At 43.4% G+C, this 14,852-nt stretch overlaps 1 protein-coding gene across 2 annotated transcripts in view; it reads right to left on the bottom strand.

Annotated features, from left to right (window-relative positions):
• Positions 1–1,125, bottom strand: part of sfswap (splicing factor SWAP) — an 83,235-nt gene extending 82,110 nt beyond the window's left edge. Inside the window, exon 1 of one of the 2 annotated variants that reach the window (XM_079898420.1) lies at positions 787–1,125. In XM_079898420.1, coding sequence (XP_079754546.1) covers positions 787–980 — 194 coding nt within the window. In that variant the 5' untranslated portion in view covers positions 981–1,125. The remainder of the gene's footprint in view (positions 1–786) is intronic. The other variant, XM_079898419.1, reaches the window with a different exon arrangement.
• Between the last annotated feature and the right edge of the window lie 13,727 nt (positions 1,126–14,852).

Here is a 14,852-nt window from a genome sequence, read left to right on the forward strand (position 1 = left end):
GTTAGACTTATTTGGATCTATGCACAAAGACAGAATTCATATAATGGGATTCCATTCATAGATCACATCATATGTGAGAACCACCTTAATGCACGGACTAATTTACAGTAGCAGGCTTATCTTACGTGAATTTGCTGTGATTTTCATTTAATCGTATAAATGCAACAAATGTGACCACAGCAAATTCACTAAGTGTTGAGAAGCAGAGGCTTCACATGACCAGTACAAAAGGTTCATATTATGTTTCTAATTCAATTATTCTAACCACCAAAAAATTAAATAGATAGTCATTTAGACTTAACTACTGAATGTGACTTTTATATTTTAAATTATATAATTGAGGGCGCCATGTGAGCAAGGACTCTGCCTCGGATTTCAAATTTTCCCTAACCCTACAAAGAAAAAACAACATCTTAAACCAGCCTAAGCTGGTTAGCTGGTCTCTCAGGTGGTTTTAAAGGCGTCTGGGCACTTTTTTAGCTGGCAGGCTGGGAGACAAGCTGAGAACCAGTTAAGACCAGCAAACCATCTTAGGCTGGTTTAAAGTTCTTGTTGAATCCATTTGACAGTTCTGTCATTGCATTGAGCTTACAAAAAATAATCACAATCCAAGCAAGTTATCTTAGATCTGTCATTGTCAAGTTCCTTTTATTCACGTTTGGCCATGTAAACATCACACAATGCCATCAGCTCCTCCTGTGCTGCAAAACAACAATACATCCAAGGTCCCTTTGGAAGACATTAAGTTGGTTAAGTAATGATTCCCATTAGGTTTGTTTAACCGACCTATCGATCATGATGTTCTTGTCCCCCATCCATGGGATAAGGTGTTTGCCCTGCTCGTGGTAGCTGGCCCTCTCATCGTCCCGGAACAGCTTACAGGCGTAGCCGAACACCAGCAGCTCCGCATACTTGCTACTGTCGCTCTGCTCCTTAGCCGCTTTACTGTGATCCTTCTTGCTCCCACCGCGCCGGTACATTCCAGATAATATCCGCTAGACACGCAAAATAAGCGATAGACTTTTAGAAATGTATAACCATTTCTTTAAAGGTGAGAGAAGTGGGATAATATATATCAGCTAGCAATTGCTCCAACACATATCAACACACTGCTGAAACAAATATGGCGTGTTGGAGAACTTGCGTTTCAGAGTTGCAGATTCGTTAAATTGTGTTTCGTTAAACCGAATGCAGTGCTGCCGTTTTAGTTTGTAAATACATTTTTATATGATATGTGGTTATTTTAAAATATTTTAACATTTTTGGTATGCGCTAAGAAAGGAAAGATGGATATCATTCCCAATCAAGACGAAAATGTCAACGTTAAAGTGAAAATGAAGGCGCATATTTGACCCACGCTAAACTTGTGCTCATCACAGAAGCTAAGTCGAAAAAAAGAAGCAAAGTAAGAGAAACAGCAGGCATCCAACAAAACCAAAAGCAAAATAATGCCCGGTAACCGTTTTTGAGTCATTTACTTTATAATGTAATGTGTGTGTTCATGCGCACTGATTTTAGTGCACTTTCAACGAATGGGGTGTAAAATACGGACTCTTTTTTTAAAACAAATCCTCAGTCAAAGGAGGTGCTGGACAAACTCAGTAGCTCTAACTAAATTTCATCTGAGTGGTTGTATTTTGTCAACAAATGTTTGGAGATTTCACCAGGACAACAACTTCTCCTTGGTCTTTAGAAATGACTGAAAGGCTATTAATTTAGTGCTGAGCATTGATTTCATACATGTCCAATGTAGCCTGGCCTGGGTGCCAGCCCGAACCCCGCCCACAACATTTTTTGGTCGGGAAGTTCGGTCTGGACCATAGACTGTAAAAAAATATGGACGTAGTGTCCGTGACGTCACCCGTAGGTTTCTGAAGAGCATTTTTGAAGCCTAAAGTGGGCGGAGCCGGCCGTCGCCATCTTGGCCTTGCGTCACTCCAGGATAACAGAAAATAGGCAAACAGGCGGGGCGTGAGTGGAGCTGAGGAGCCTGGCCATAGATATGAGCCTGGCTATCTGAAATCACCTAGCTCGACGTGATCGAGTTAGCTGATAATGTAAAACCAATTAAACATTCCTATTTTTGCCCTTCGAAATATTATAATAGTTAAAAGACGTGGCTACAAGTTAGACTGTGTATTACTTCGAGAGTGTTTGTGTGTGACAGTGATTTATGTGCATACATGTCAGTCACTCTTTCATGGTCCGTCAGCGCGGCATCGCTCAAGTTCGTAGAGAGCTTTATTCAGTCCATTTTAAATTCTGATTTTGGCCGTCTCTCAAATGGGTTAAACCATAGATATATTACCTTTGAAGTGCAAGTAAATGCGCTAGAAAATCCGCGCTCATTCATGTGCATTTATTGCACGGACGGAGAAAGCGCCGACGCCTGCATGATTTCATCTGACGGTAATTTACATAAGCATATTATAATCCATCTGTTCGGTGAGAGCAGAACGAACGAGCATTTATTGACGTTTTAAATTTGAAAACCCCAAAAAGCAACGAAATTGTCAGACATCCATTAGTGCATGTTCACAGAGGAAAACAACTGAAATACAGCGCTGGTTGTTCTCTCGAACGATAACGACGGAATCCAAAGACGTGGGCTTTGTACCCAAGTATTAAATTGTATGAAATAATCCCGAAAAAAGGCACAAACACTGCAGAGATGGCAAGTTCAGCAGCTAACATTTGCTGAGGTGAAGTGTGACGACTAGTAACAGCAGACAAACGGCTAGCACTGACAGCGGCAATCCATCTGTCACTCAAGTGGCTTGGCCACACCCTTAAATTTAAATATTAATCAACTAAACGGACGAGTTATAAAATAATTCACCCCCCTCACAGTTGTTATGAAGGGCAAAATTAGCTGTATAGACCAAAGCCACATAGAGATCCAGGCTGTAAACATGTTTTTTTCTGCTGTAAAGTTGGTAATTTTAACATGAGGGAGATACAGATTTGACTCACTCCTGCAGCCAGGCTAAGCGGCCAGTTAATGAATTGCAGTTTAACTCACTTCCGTGTTGGTTTCAAGAGAGAGACGGGGAGGTTGCCGCTTGGTCTGGACTCGATCCATTGAGGAGTAATTATGCTCGGCTCCTAGAAGGCCGAGCCAATCAAATTGCCAGGGCGGGCTTTAATCGATGATGGACAGATGGTCTGCGGTTACGTCACCAAAGAGCGCTTGATTTGAATTAGTTTACAACAAAGACGACTGCAGCTGGAGAATTGAGATTTCACGAGTTCACATTTACAAATAAGTCAGATAGAATAAATGCGTAGGCTATATGAGATGTCATGAGTTCACACAAATAAGTAAGATAGAATAAATGCGTATATGACGTGCTGTCCGAGAGGGCTGTGGGCTCGGTAGACATACTCCCCCCCGTGTTCCTGGTTGTGAGAGAACAAGACAAGAGTGAGGATTCGGGGTGGTGGAGGGACCGAGGGATGCTGAAAAACTGTCAAGGAGTGTTAGGTAAGTTGACAGAGTGAATATGCTTCCTCGGTAACGTTAGACATGGTATTGTTTGATGACAAGTTGATATTGGATTGATTATTTGTACGTGCTCCTCCCGAACTTTGTTTATGAAACATCATGTGTAGATTCCGCCATCGCGTCTGTTATAGAAGATATCGACAGCGCATTCATTTTAAAAGAGGAACAGAGAGCCGCGCCCGCGACATTTTGTTGGTTGAAAATATGAATGAAGGACATGCGTCATTTACTCCGTTGCTCTGATTGGTTGTAGGTCTATCCAATTGAGTGCAGAGTTTTTTTTTTCCTAGTTCGTTTGAGACACGCCCCATAATCAAATCTCTATGGAGCAGTATCAGACTCACATTCTGACTAGAATATGAGTATGACGAAGTCAGGCTATGTCCAATGCAGAGCCAGGACCTAAATCATGTTTATCAGGCATTTGGGAGACACAAAAAGTGAATAGGTAAAGAAATTATACATCAATATTCCTATGAAATATTAGATATTATTATTAAAATGTTGCCAATTATTACTTTTGTTATTACACTTCTTTTTTCATTACATGTTGCCCCAAGAACACATTAATATGCAAATTATTGATACATTGTATTGAATGGGAAAACCCATTTATGGCCATTTACCCACATATTGCATAAAATAAAATGGTGTATCAATTCATTCCGTTATAACTTTTTATAACAGTTGAAAATCATCTTTATACAACCTAAAAATTGGTCTGTGAATGAAAAGAAATCCCATTGGTTTTGCCTATACATGTTGTCATTTCATGTGATTTTATTTTTAAACATCTGAGTCCTTGTGTCCACTCCAGAGGACATAGCAGAACATTTTAATAAAATATAATTTTTCAAAAATGTTTATTTTTTTTTACAATTTGTTTCTTAGGCTATGCTCTAACAATGTGATGACATGAAAATAAATACTACATTTAAAAAAAAATCTGGGTCTCAGGAGGTTATTTCAGTTAGTTTCCAAGGCTAGGCAACATTTTTATTTAGTTGAAGTTTTTCATCTAATATGTATACATAGTTCTGTCATGAAACTGCTGATTTGTCCTTTCAATGCCTTGGCATTAGTCAAAATGCTTCCCAATCCACATAAGCACGGCTGCACTGCATCTGAAAACTAGGCAGCTGACTTGTTACTTAAAAACAAAAACTTTAAGTAATTGCAACAAACAAAATGTAAGTTGTATTTACTAAAAAAGTTTGTGTAAAGTTGACAAAAACTCCTTAAATACCACAGTAATAACAACAAGAAAATGTAAGTTGCATTTACTAAATTGTTTGTGTTGACAATTTAAATGTTGCATGGACTAAAGAAATCCTAGTAAAGTCACTATTACATATACTGTTATGTTATGTTAAATTTACGAACATTTAGTGTGCAATAAACATTTAACGTTAAGGATTTCCGTTGCTTTGTAATTACAATACTTTGCCATACAAGTGTTCAAGAAAACCGTTAAATAATCAGACAACTATTTTTCAGAAACAAATAGCTTTTTATTTGCAATTCAACCAAGTCTTAAACTTATTTTTTTATCTTTTTTTCCCAATAAATTCTACAAAGTGCTACAGAAATTGACCCTTATAGAAAGGAATATTTATGACTGGCATGTTTTTTATACATAAAAACAAAAACAATATAAAACAGCAGCATTGTACTGGAATGAGAACTAAACATCAATGAATTATTCCACAAGTTTGTTTGCTTGCATCAAGTTCCATTAACACCTTTTGAAGAAACTCAAAGGTATACTTGAGATCAGATGGATAGCTCATCTGAAGTAATTGCTGAAGCAATTTCACTCCTTCAACAAGGATCCCAACATCCAATGGTGGTTGTTCAGGTCGTTCACCTTCGGCTCGGACAATGAAAATACCAGTGACCCATATGCAATACGTTAAGTAAACATTACCTTACAAAGTTGCCAAAACATTGGATCTGGTTTGTCTGCCTTTCACAGCTCAGCTCATCTACAATGAAAACGCTAGTTACGTATGTAACTGTGGTTCTGTGAATTCCGGATGACCGCCAGAGGCAGTGCAAAGCACTAGTGGATAATCGCTGCGCCAGCTAGATAGATCGAGAAGAATATAACAACAAAGTCACGTCATGACGCAGACCGAGACGCGAGGATATAACCCACAGCGACTCGGTGCCCAGCCTCAGAATGCTTTCTCGCGCATTCCGAGTGACGAGGGACTCTGGCGGTCATCCGGAATTCACAGAACCACAGTTACATACGTAACTAGCGTTCTGTTTCATTCCTACTGACCGCCAGAGGCAGTGCAAAGCACTAGTGGATGACGCATATCAACACAGTCATGAGGAATGCCACCCACCTGCCAATATCAGGATTGCTCCAGAAGGACTGCAGAGCTCACATCATGGGAAGCAGCCACGTTAACCTTGTAGAACCGCGCAAAGGTACATGGAGAAGACCAGGTAGCAGCTTCGCAGACATCCGCCAAGGAAACTCCCCGTAAAGTGGCCCAAGACGAAGACACGGCCCTAGTGGAGTGACAAGTAACACCCACTGGTAAGGGTTGATGAGATCTATTATACGCCAACTTTATCGTCTCGACAATCCAGCGTGATAGTCTCTGTTTGGACAAAGATGCACCCTTGCGTACCTCACCATAACAAACAAATAACTGATCTGTCTGTCTGAAAGAAGCGGTAGACTTAACATAGCACTTTAAAGCTCGTACAGGACACAGAAGATGAGACCTCCCCCCATCTGTATCTGAGTGATTGAAAGGCGGCTGAAAAGCAGCCAGATGAATAGACTGATTCACAAATTGTGGTAACAAAACCTTAGGGAGAAAGGCTGGATTAGGCCGAAGAATGACCCCAGAATCCTCTGGTAACCAGCGTAAACACAACTCACTCACTGACAAGGCATGAAGTTCACCAACACGTCTAGTGGAAGCAACGGCCAACAAAAAAGACACTTTTAAGGACAACCACTTAATATCTGCAACATCTAATGGCTCAAATGGTGGTGTACAAAGGGACTCTAGAACAAGCGGTAAGTCCCACACAGGAAAAGGAGTAGAACGAACGGGCTTTAAACGCCTCGCTCCCTTCAGAAAACTACAAACAAGGTTATGAGACCCAAGGGAAGCACCAGCAACCGGGTCATGATAAGCAGATATGGCAGCAACATAAACTTTTAAAGTGGAGGCCGCCCTGTTGTCATCAAATAGATGCTGCAAGAAACTCAAAACTGTCGGCACAGTACAGTGAACTGGGTCAATTCCTTGATCTCCGCACCAAGAAGAAAATATCCTCCAACGAGCAGCATAAAGCTGTCGTGTCGAAGGAGCCCTAGCGTTGCCGATAGTGTTCACTACTGCCGGTTCACAATCCATTAACTGTGATCTGGACCCAAGGGCCAAACCCAGAGCTGAAGACGAGTTGGATCTGGGTGCCAAACACGGCCGTGCATCTGAGAAAGAAGGTCCCGTCTGGTGGGAAGCTGCCATGGTTCGCCTTGTAACAGACTCAGAAGGAGAGGAAACCATGGCCTGGATGGCCATCGAGGTGCCACTAAAAGCACCCTGTGCTTGTATAGGAATACACGATGTAATGTTTCCCACAGAAGTGGAAATGGAGGGAACGCATACAACAGGCAACTCGGCCACTCGTGGGCTAATGCATCCTGTCCCAATGGGCTGGACGTTTCGGCTCTCGCGAACCACCAGCGGCAATGAGTGGTCATTTCCGATGCAAACAGGTCGACCTCTGCCTTGCCAAACCGTTGCCAAATCATCTGTACTACATCCGGGTGAAGTCTCCATTCCCCCGGGAGCAGCAGATCCCTGGACAGAGCATCCGCCACTTGATTGTCCAATCCCGGGAGATGAACTGCCCTTATTGAGGCCAGCCGGCCCTGAGACCATGTGAGGATCTTGCGAGTTAGCAGTAAAGATGCAAGAGACCTGGTGCCGCCCTGATGATTCAAATGAAAGACCGTCGACGTGTTGTCGGACCGGACAAGCACATGACGACCCATCAGGTTTGGTAAGAAGTGTTGTAGAGCTAAGTACACTGCCTTCAACTCCAGGACGTTGATGTGTTCTAAGGCCTCCCTGGGTGACCAGTGACCACCAATTCCCCTCTGGTTCCACGTTGCCCCCCATCCTGTTAGTGAAGCATCGGTCGTGATCACTTCCCGACGGGAGGACACCACCCCTAGAGGCACACCGGCTTTCAGAAATGTTACCTTTTTCCAGGGTTTCAATGCACGGACACAGGCAGGCGAAACGACAATCATGCAATGGCGATGTCTCGCTGAATCTAGCCCTAAGCTGTTGCTCCACCTCTGAAGAGGCCTGAGGTGAAGCAAGCCCAAGGGGATCACGGATGTTGCGGCAGCTAACATCCCCATTAGTTGCAGAAGGACCCCATAAGGAAGTTTTGTCCCCTGACCGAAACGAGTCAGTAGCTGACAAATATTGTCTGTTCGTGCGTGAGACAATGTGGCAGACATTGTGATTGAATTGAGTGTTATTCCTATGAAGGTTATGGTCTGTTCTGGGACCAGATGACTCTTTGTGTCGTTTACAGTAAGGCCCAACTTCTGGATATGCTCCAACACAATCCTGGTGTTGTGTAACGCATGTCGTCTTGTTGGGGCACAGAGCAGCCAATCGTCTAAGTAGGGCAGAATCCTCATGCCCTTGGACCAAAGTGGAGTCAGGGCCGCACTCATGCATCTTGTGAAAACACGAGGAGCCAGAGATAGACCGAATGGTAGAACTCTGAACTGATAGGCTTGATTCTGAAAGCTGAATCTTAGAAACTTCCTGTGGTGGGGAGCAACGGGAACATGGAAGTAAGCGTCCTTCAAGTCCACACTCACAAACCAGTCTCCTTTCGTCACAGATCGAAGAACGTCGACTGTGCGTAACATTCGGAAAGGAAGAGACTTTAAGAACACGTTTAGGCGCCTCAGGTCCAGAACTGGACGAAAACTGCCATCTTTCTTTGGAACAAGGAAGTACGTGGAGTAAAACCCGTCCCTCTGATTGATGGGAAGAACTTTTTCTATGGCTCCTTTCAGTAACAGTGAATGAATTTCTAAGGAAAGGGCCATTGAACTGGTTACGTCTTTGACAACTGTCGGAAAGATTCCTGAAAACTTGGGAGGCCGGCGTCGGAATTGCAGAGTGTATCCCCTGCTCAAAGTCGCCAGAACCCAGGGGTCGGACACTGAATTTTCCCAGTAATGTAGATGCTGCACAGTGAAACGACCGACCGCCGGCCCCATAACTTCAGGGTTTTTGGCCTCTGCCTTTAGGACCTGTGGGGGGGCGCTGACGTGGTCTCCCCTGCTGGTGACGGTAAAAAGGGCGGCGTCCCTGGGCCTCCTCAGCCCCTCTCTGCCGCTGTGGAGCCTGAAGCTGAGAAACGTTCTGCTGTCGCACTCGATGCTCCGAGCTCGGATAGCGTGGGTGAGCCGGAGTCAGAGGCATTCTAAAAGGTGGTGTTCGTGGAACCTGAGTCAGTTGTCGTGTGGCTTCTGACAACTTCATTCTCTTTTCCAATACCTCAGAAACATTGGGGCCAAAAAGATGTCCTGGTACAATTGGCAGTTCTCTCAGTGTCTTCTTACAATCTTCAGGTAACCTTGCCTGAGCAAGCCATACCTGACGCCGAGCTGTTAGAAGGGTCGCTGAAAGTGTCCCAAGTTCCCGAGTCACATGACCCATAGTCAACAGAGCAGTCTGTAAGAACTGAGATGCAGAAGCGTCAACGCTCGCTGACTCTAATGTGTTATTGCAGGCAAGAAGCAGCTGGCAGATAGTATTCTCAGCTCGAGTTATATAGGCTACCGACTCATATGCTTTCTTCAAGAAAGTGTCAGTACGTCCACATTGCGCACTCGGGCAGCGTACATTGCCTCTTAGAGCCTCATCTGGTGATACCACCAAAGCTGCAACCGGCTGTTCAATTTCAGGCGCCCGTCCTACCCCAATGGAGTCAGCCTCAGCCATTGCTGCAAGAGTGCGGGCTGTCTTTGACCTCCTCCTAGGCACATTGGGACTGGTAAGTGCACTGGAGAATTCTGTCACAAAATCCTTACACGGTGGCATTGCGAACACATTACTATCAGCAGCTTGTCTGAAGAACACATTGGTTTGAATGGGTTGGACAGGTGATTTGTCAAGACCCAAACGAGCCACCGCCATCTGCAGAACCGATAACACATCGTCTGGAGCAGATGGGCCTGCACCTGATGAATGTACAGACCCACCGCTTGAACCACCTGTAGCATATAGGTTAGAAAAAACATCGTTTGGGAGGGTGGGTTGTATGGCAGGTTCCACCGATTCTTCATCGAGAAAATGAGAATTAGACGCGCTCATGGAGAGAGCGTCAAAATCTATATCATGTGGGGGTTGGAAATCACTCTCATCCACTGGTGTGTTCTCAGTATGTGGGGCCGACACTGGGGGTTGTAGAGACTGAAGAAGACGTTTCATCTCAATCATTTCTGAAGAGAGAGAAGCTACAGTCTTCGATAACAAGTGTTCTGAACTGTCTTTGTGTGGTACAGATTTCTTCTTGCTAGGCGGAGCGCCAGCAGCTGCTGATGCGCGACGCTTTTGAGCGCGTCGCGGCTGTTGTGCGAGGGTAACAGGCGAGTTAATGTCTAACTCAGCAAGGCGAAGTTGTCTCTCTGACATCGGTAGCATACTACAATGCAAACACGGATCAGTCAGGGCCTCCTTCAGATGTTGAGCGCCTAAACATGATGGGCATCGATCGTGTCCGTCGTCGGGAAGAAGCGTATTCGGACACAATTTGCAACTTGAAACGGAGATGAGAGAGCTATGATCCATGACTCCGTCAATAACACGTCCTCGGTTAGCACCGTAGGCACTTAAAACTGTAATAGCACCCACTGAGCAGTTCGAAAAAATCTTCGGATAGAACCGAAAATTCTATAACATGAAACGCTCTCACAAGAAACGTAAAAGTCAAATCTGCCTTCGGATAGAACCGCGAGGCATTCAATGACTAGCACTACGGCGAGTAACTTATGCGATGATAATATAAATATATATTTATATCAAACACATAACGTTATAATGTTAGGTTTGCGGTGAACGCAACCTAAGCGCGGTCGAAACCAGCCACCGGATAGTACCGTGAAGCACAGAGTTTCGCCGACGCAACCACAAATAATCGTATGCACTCACCTAATTAAGAAAAATAATCCAAGATATCCGTCCTGATGATAGTGTAGAACGCGCTGTCACAGCTTGGGAGGGCGAATCCTCGCAACTCAGGTAAGCTGCACGGGACAGCGTGAAAACAAACGACCTATCAAAAGCGAGAAAGCGAAAGAGGCTGGGCACCGAGTCGCTGTGGGTTATATCCTCGCGTCTCGGTCTGCGTCATGACGTGACTTTGTTGTTATATTCTTCTCGATCTATCTAGCTGGCGCAGCGATTATCCACTAGTGCTTTGCACTGCCTCTGGCGGTCAGTAGGAATGAAACAGAAACACGTATATTCTCTGACATAAACTGACATCTCGAAGTAATAAAACTTTCATTGGCAGTATTTTTCAGGATGGAAAACGATTCAAGCAAATTCAAACTTCAAATTAAGTCTCCAATTTCGTCATCTCCTCAACGTTCGTCTGTCTTTCGCGCTTCTGCATTTGCATACGGTGTGTGCAAAGGGACATCCCATTTTGGTTTTCTTGTATTTGTGCGTTTCACTGAACAATGATTTGTTGACTGAACAAAAACGCCTAAAGTAAAGATGACAAGACGCAGTCTGTTGTTGAAATTACCAAGTACAATTAATTCTATGCAGTTACTTGTGTTTGTTAAGTAAAGTGAACAAGAAAGTATTTAGTAAAATTCCTTTAAATGCATCCTCCGATGCAGTATTTTTAAGATTGTGGACACAGCCCATGAATCTTGTACCCTAGCCTAGGGTTTGATCACCCAGTTGAGCAATTATGAAAACTTTTGTCTATTCCTCCTCTGTCCCAGCGCCACCTGTAGAGATCTGATAAAGGGATTCTACCTTTTTTGCAGCAGCAGCAGCAGCTTGTCCTTTATATATATGCTAAATAAATTCTTGTATTTGCTCAGCAGCGACATAACCCAGCAAGCAATAGCCGCCATTTCACCGTCTAGGTTAATTATATACCCGATATAGTCTGGCTATGAGTAACACACTTCTAGCCAAAATAACCTTGAATTTGGTTACTTGTCGTTATTGCCAAAATAATTTGCCAGATGTATGATTGTGGCAAGGGGGGCGTGGTTCTGTGAGGTCTCTAACAGGAGAGAGAGAAAGGAGATAAGCAAATGACGAACACCTGTGTCTTGTTGCAGTAATTGGCGTGGAGAGCCCGGATATAAGCCGGTGTGGAGGGAGAGAGAAAGGACTGAGGACTCGTACACCGTCATCAAGTGGAAAGAGTGGCCGACAACATAGTGGAATAAGTCTGAGCTGATCAAGTGGAAAGAGTTGATGACACGCAGAAAGAGTATTGATGTGCGCACCTTTTGTTTTGTTTATTGAGTTTTCACAATAAAACGTACGAGTCCCGTCCGTCACGCCAACTCTGTCTCACTGCCTCATCACACTGGTGCCGAAACCCGGGAAGGACGAAGATCGCTGCTGCCGTCATGCAGTCTCCGCCGCCATCGCCGTTTGTGAACATCATCCATTCGCTCGCGAGTCTTCACCAGGAACACCATGAAGCACTGCTGGGCATGAGGGATGACCAGGAGCGACGGTTCCGAGCCCTTGTCAGCAGGAAGACCGCAAGCTGTTCCAGAGCTGGATTGACCGGGAGGTTCGTGCCACTCCACCTGCCCCAGGCCACTCCACCTGCCCCAGCCCTGCCCACTCACGTGCCTCTAAACAAGATGGGACCCCAGGATGATCCAGAGGCTTTCCTGGACCTATTCGAAAGGTCCACTGAGGCCTGTGGGTGGGCACCTGACTGGTCAGTTCAGCTGATTTCTCTGCTCTCCAAAAAGACGCAGGTGGCCGCACAGCAACTACCAGTCCAGAACCTCCTGGTCTATGAAGACCTGAAGCACGCCATCCTTCAGCAGGTCGGCCGGAGTCCAGAACAACACCGACAGAGGTACCGATCGCTGGACCTCGGAGAAACCGGCCGACCCTTTGTAATGGCGCAAAAACTCCGGGACTCCTGCCGCAAATGACTGATGGCTAGGGGAAGCGACGTCAAAGAGGTCATCGACAAGGTGGTGCTGGAGCAGTTTGTGGCGCGGCTGCCGAGAAAGGCCGTGCAGTGGGTCCAGTGCCACTGCCCGACGTCGCTGAACCAGGCCATTGAACTGTCGTAGGCCCAGATGGTGGCGTGGCCTGGGGTCGGCAAACCCCTACCAGCAGCTTCTCTCTCTCTCTCCCTCTCTTCCCCTGTGTTTTCCACCACTTCTTCCCCTTCTAAACCTGTCCCGCTCCCTAGGTCCCGAGGGGGTTTCACGTCCCGCCCGACACCTCGATGGAGGAGCGGTGATACTTTACATGTTTTTGTAGACGGTAGTCTGATTTTATTCAGGCCAAGTTAATATATTCATGTTCTTACAAGTACGTAAGTTCCAATGAGAGGTGCAGTCATGCTGCTAAAAGGATGATTTGCACAAATCAAATAAACAATGGAAGAATCAAATAATTGGAAAGCTTTAATAAAAATACAACCTGTACATTTGTGTTTTTAAACATTGTTACCTTGACTTCTGTTTGGGACATGTCAGATTTGTGACAATCGAAACTGTCAAATGTGATTAGTAGCTCAACTTTCAAAAACTTTCAAGCTTCAAATTTCTTAACATCATAACTTTTGAAAATGATATTATCTACATATGTGAACACGTTCACCTAGACATACCTTAATAAAAAAAAATGTTGTGTGACTAGTAAGATTGGTGACACATTTATTATCTCAGAGCATCAGCGAACTTCAGATATCTCTGACCATTTACACCTCACAAATGGTTGTCCATACTGTATATGAGCGTAATGATTCATAAAAGCATAGGCTATAGGGGCCTGGAGGGACCCCTTAACCTTAATTGCTGAGGAAATAAGTTCTGCATTACGTGATAGAGAGACACACACATACACATTGGAAACAAGAAACAGATCCATGCAGATTTGTCAGATATCTGTGACAATTGAAACTGCCAACAGCTGTTGGTAGCCAAACTTGTTTTGAAGTGGTTTAACGTTCCTTCAACATCATGATTTTTTGTTATCTACATTTCAATAAAAATGACATATGTGAACACGTTTACATGCCTTAAAGAAAATAATAAAATAAAACAATGAAAAATAATGTTGTGTGACTAGTAAGATTCATGACACATTTATTATCTCAGATCATCAGCTAAGATATTTCACCTTACATTTATTCTGTTAGTTAACTTCAGACATCTCTGACAATAAACACCTCACAAATGGTTGTCCACACTGTACATATGAGTGTAGGCTACACATAATGATTCATAAAAGTGTAGGCTATAGCTGTTTAGCAATGTAGAAGTAAGTCATCCATAACTGAAATGGAGAGAGGAAACTTTCACTCAATTCACAATGTTATGAACATATTTAGATATATTTTTAAAAGTATTGTATGAACATTTGATTTGTCTTTATGATTCAGATTGAGAGGGGAAATGTCATGCAGCTGTTTTTTATTATGAACAGAGATAATCAAAGGTTTTCTATGGTTCTATGCTCCTCACTTTCAGTTTAGCCAGTAAAATGTGAACACACATGATTTGTTTAAACCCTCTAGTAACTTGTTTGTCTGGTTCTGCATTATGTACATCAGATATAGATGGCTGCTTTCTCTTTTAAAAAACATTGTTTTTTATGTTTTTAACACATAATGATTTCATGACAAAAACTCTTTAATTGCTGGTCCGTTTTAGTAAAGCATGCTTAGATACATTTTGCCAAGTTCAAGAATGCAGGACACATTCTGAAACATTAAAACTGTTCAAACATTATTAGAAGAGACTAAATTCCAGCCATTATGTGTCATATTTCTTTATTAGATATCCATGACACACAGACTGATATTTAAATTCATCTTTAGATATAATTGAGCAAACCAGTGACAATTGAAAAGTTAACATTTATAGATATTTTAAGAAGGACATCATACCCGTTGAGAGAGTGTTGGATGGTTGAGCTTCTATTTAGGTTCTAAATAGAACTTACTATGTGTAAAGTACCTTTAAAAAGTCATCTTTTTTAGAGTGTATTTTATCAAGTTGAATTAAAAAATGTTTTATAAAGTATATAAAGCTATTGTAGAAACT

This window comes from Squalius cephalus (assembly GCF_949319135.1).
Source record: "Squalius cephalus genome assembly, chromosome: 17".
Taxonomy (NCBI): Eukaryota; Metazoa; Chordata; class Actinopteri; order Cypriniformes; family Leuciscidae; genus Squalius; species Squalius cephalus.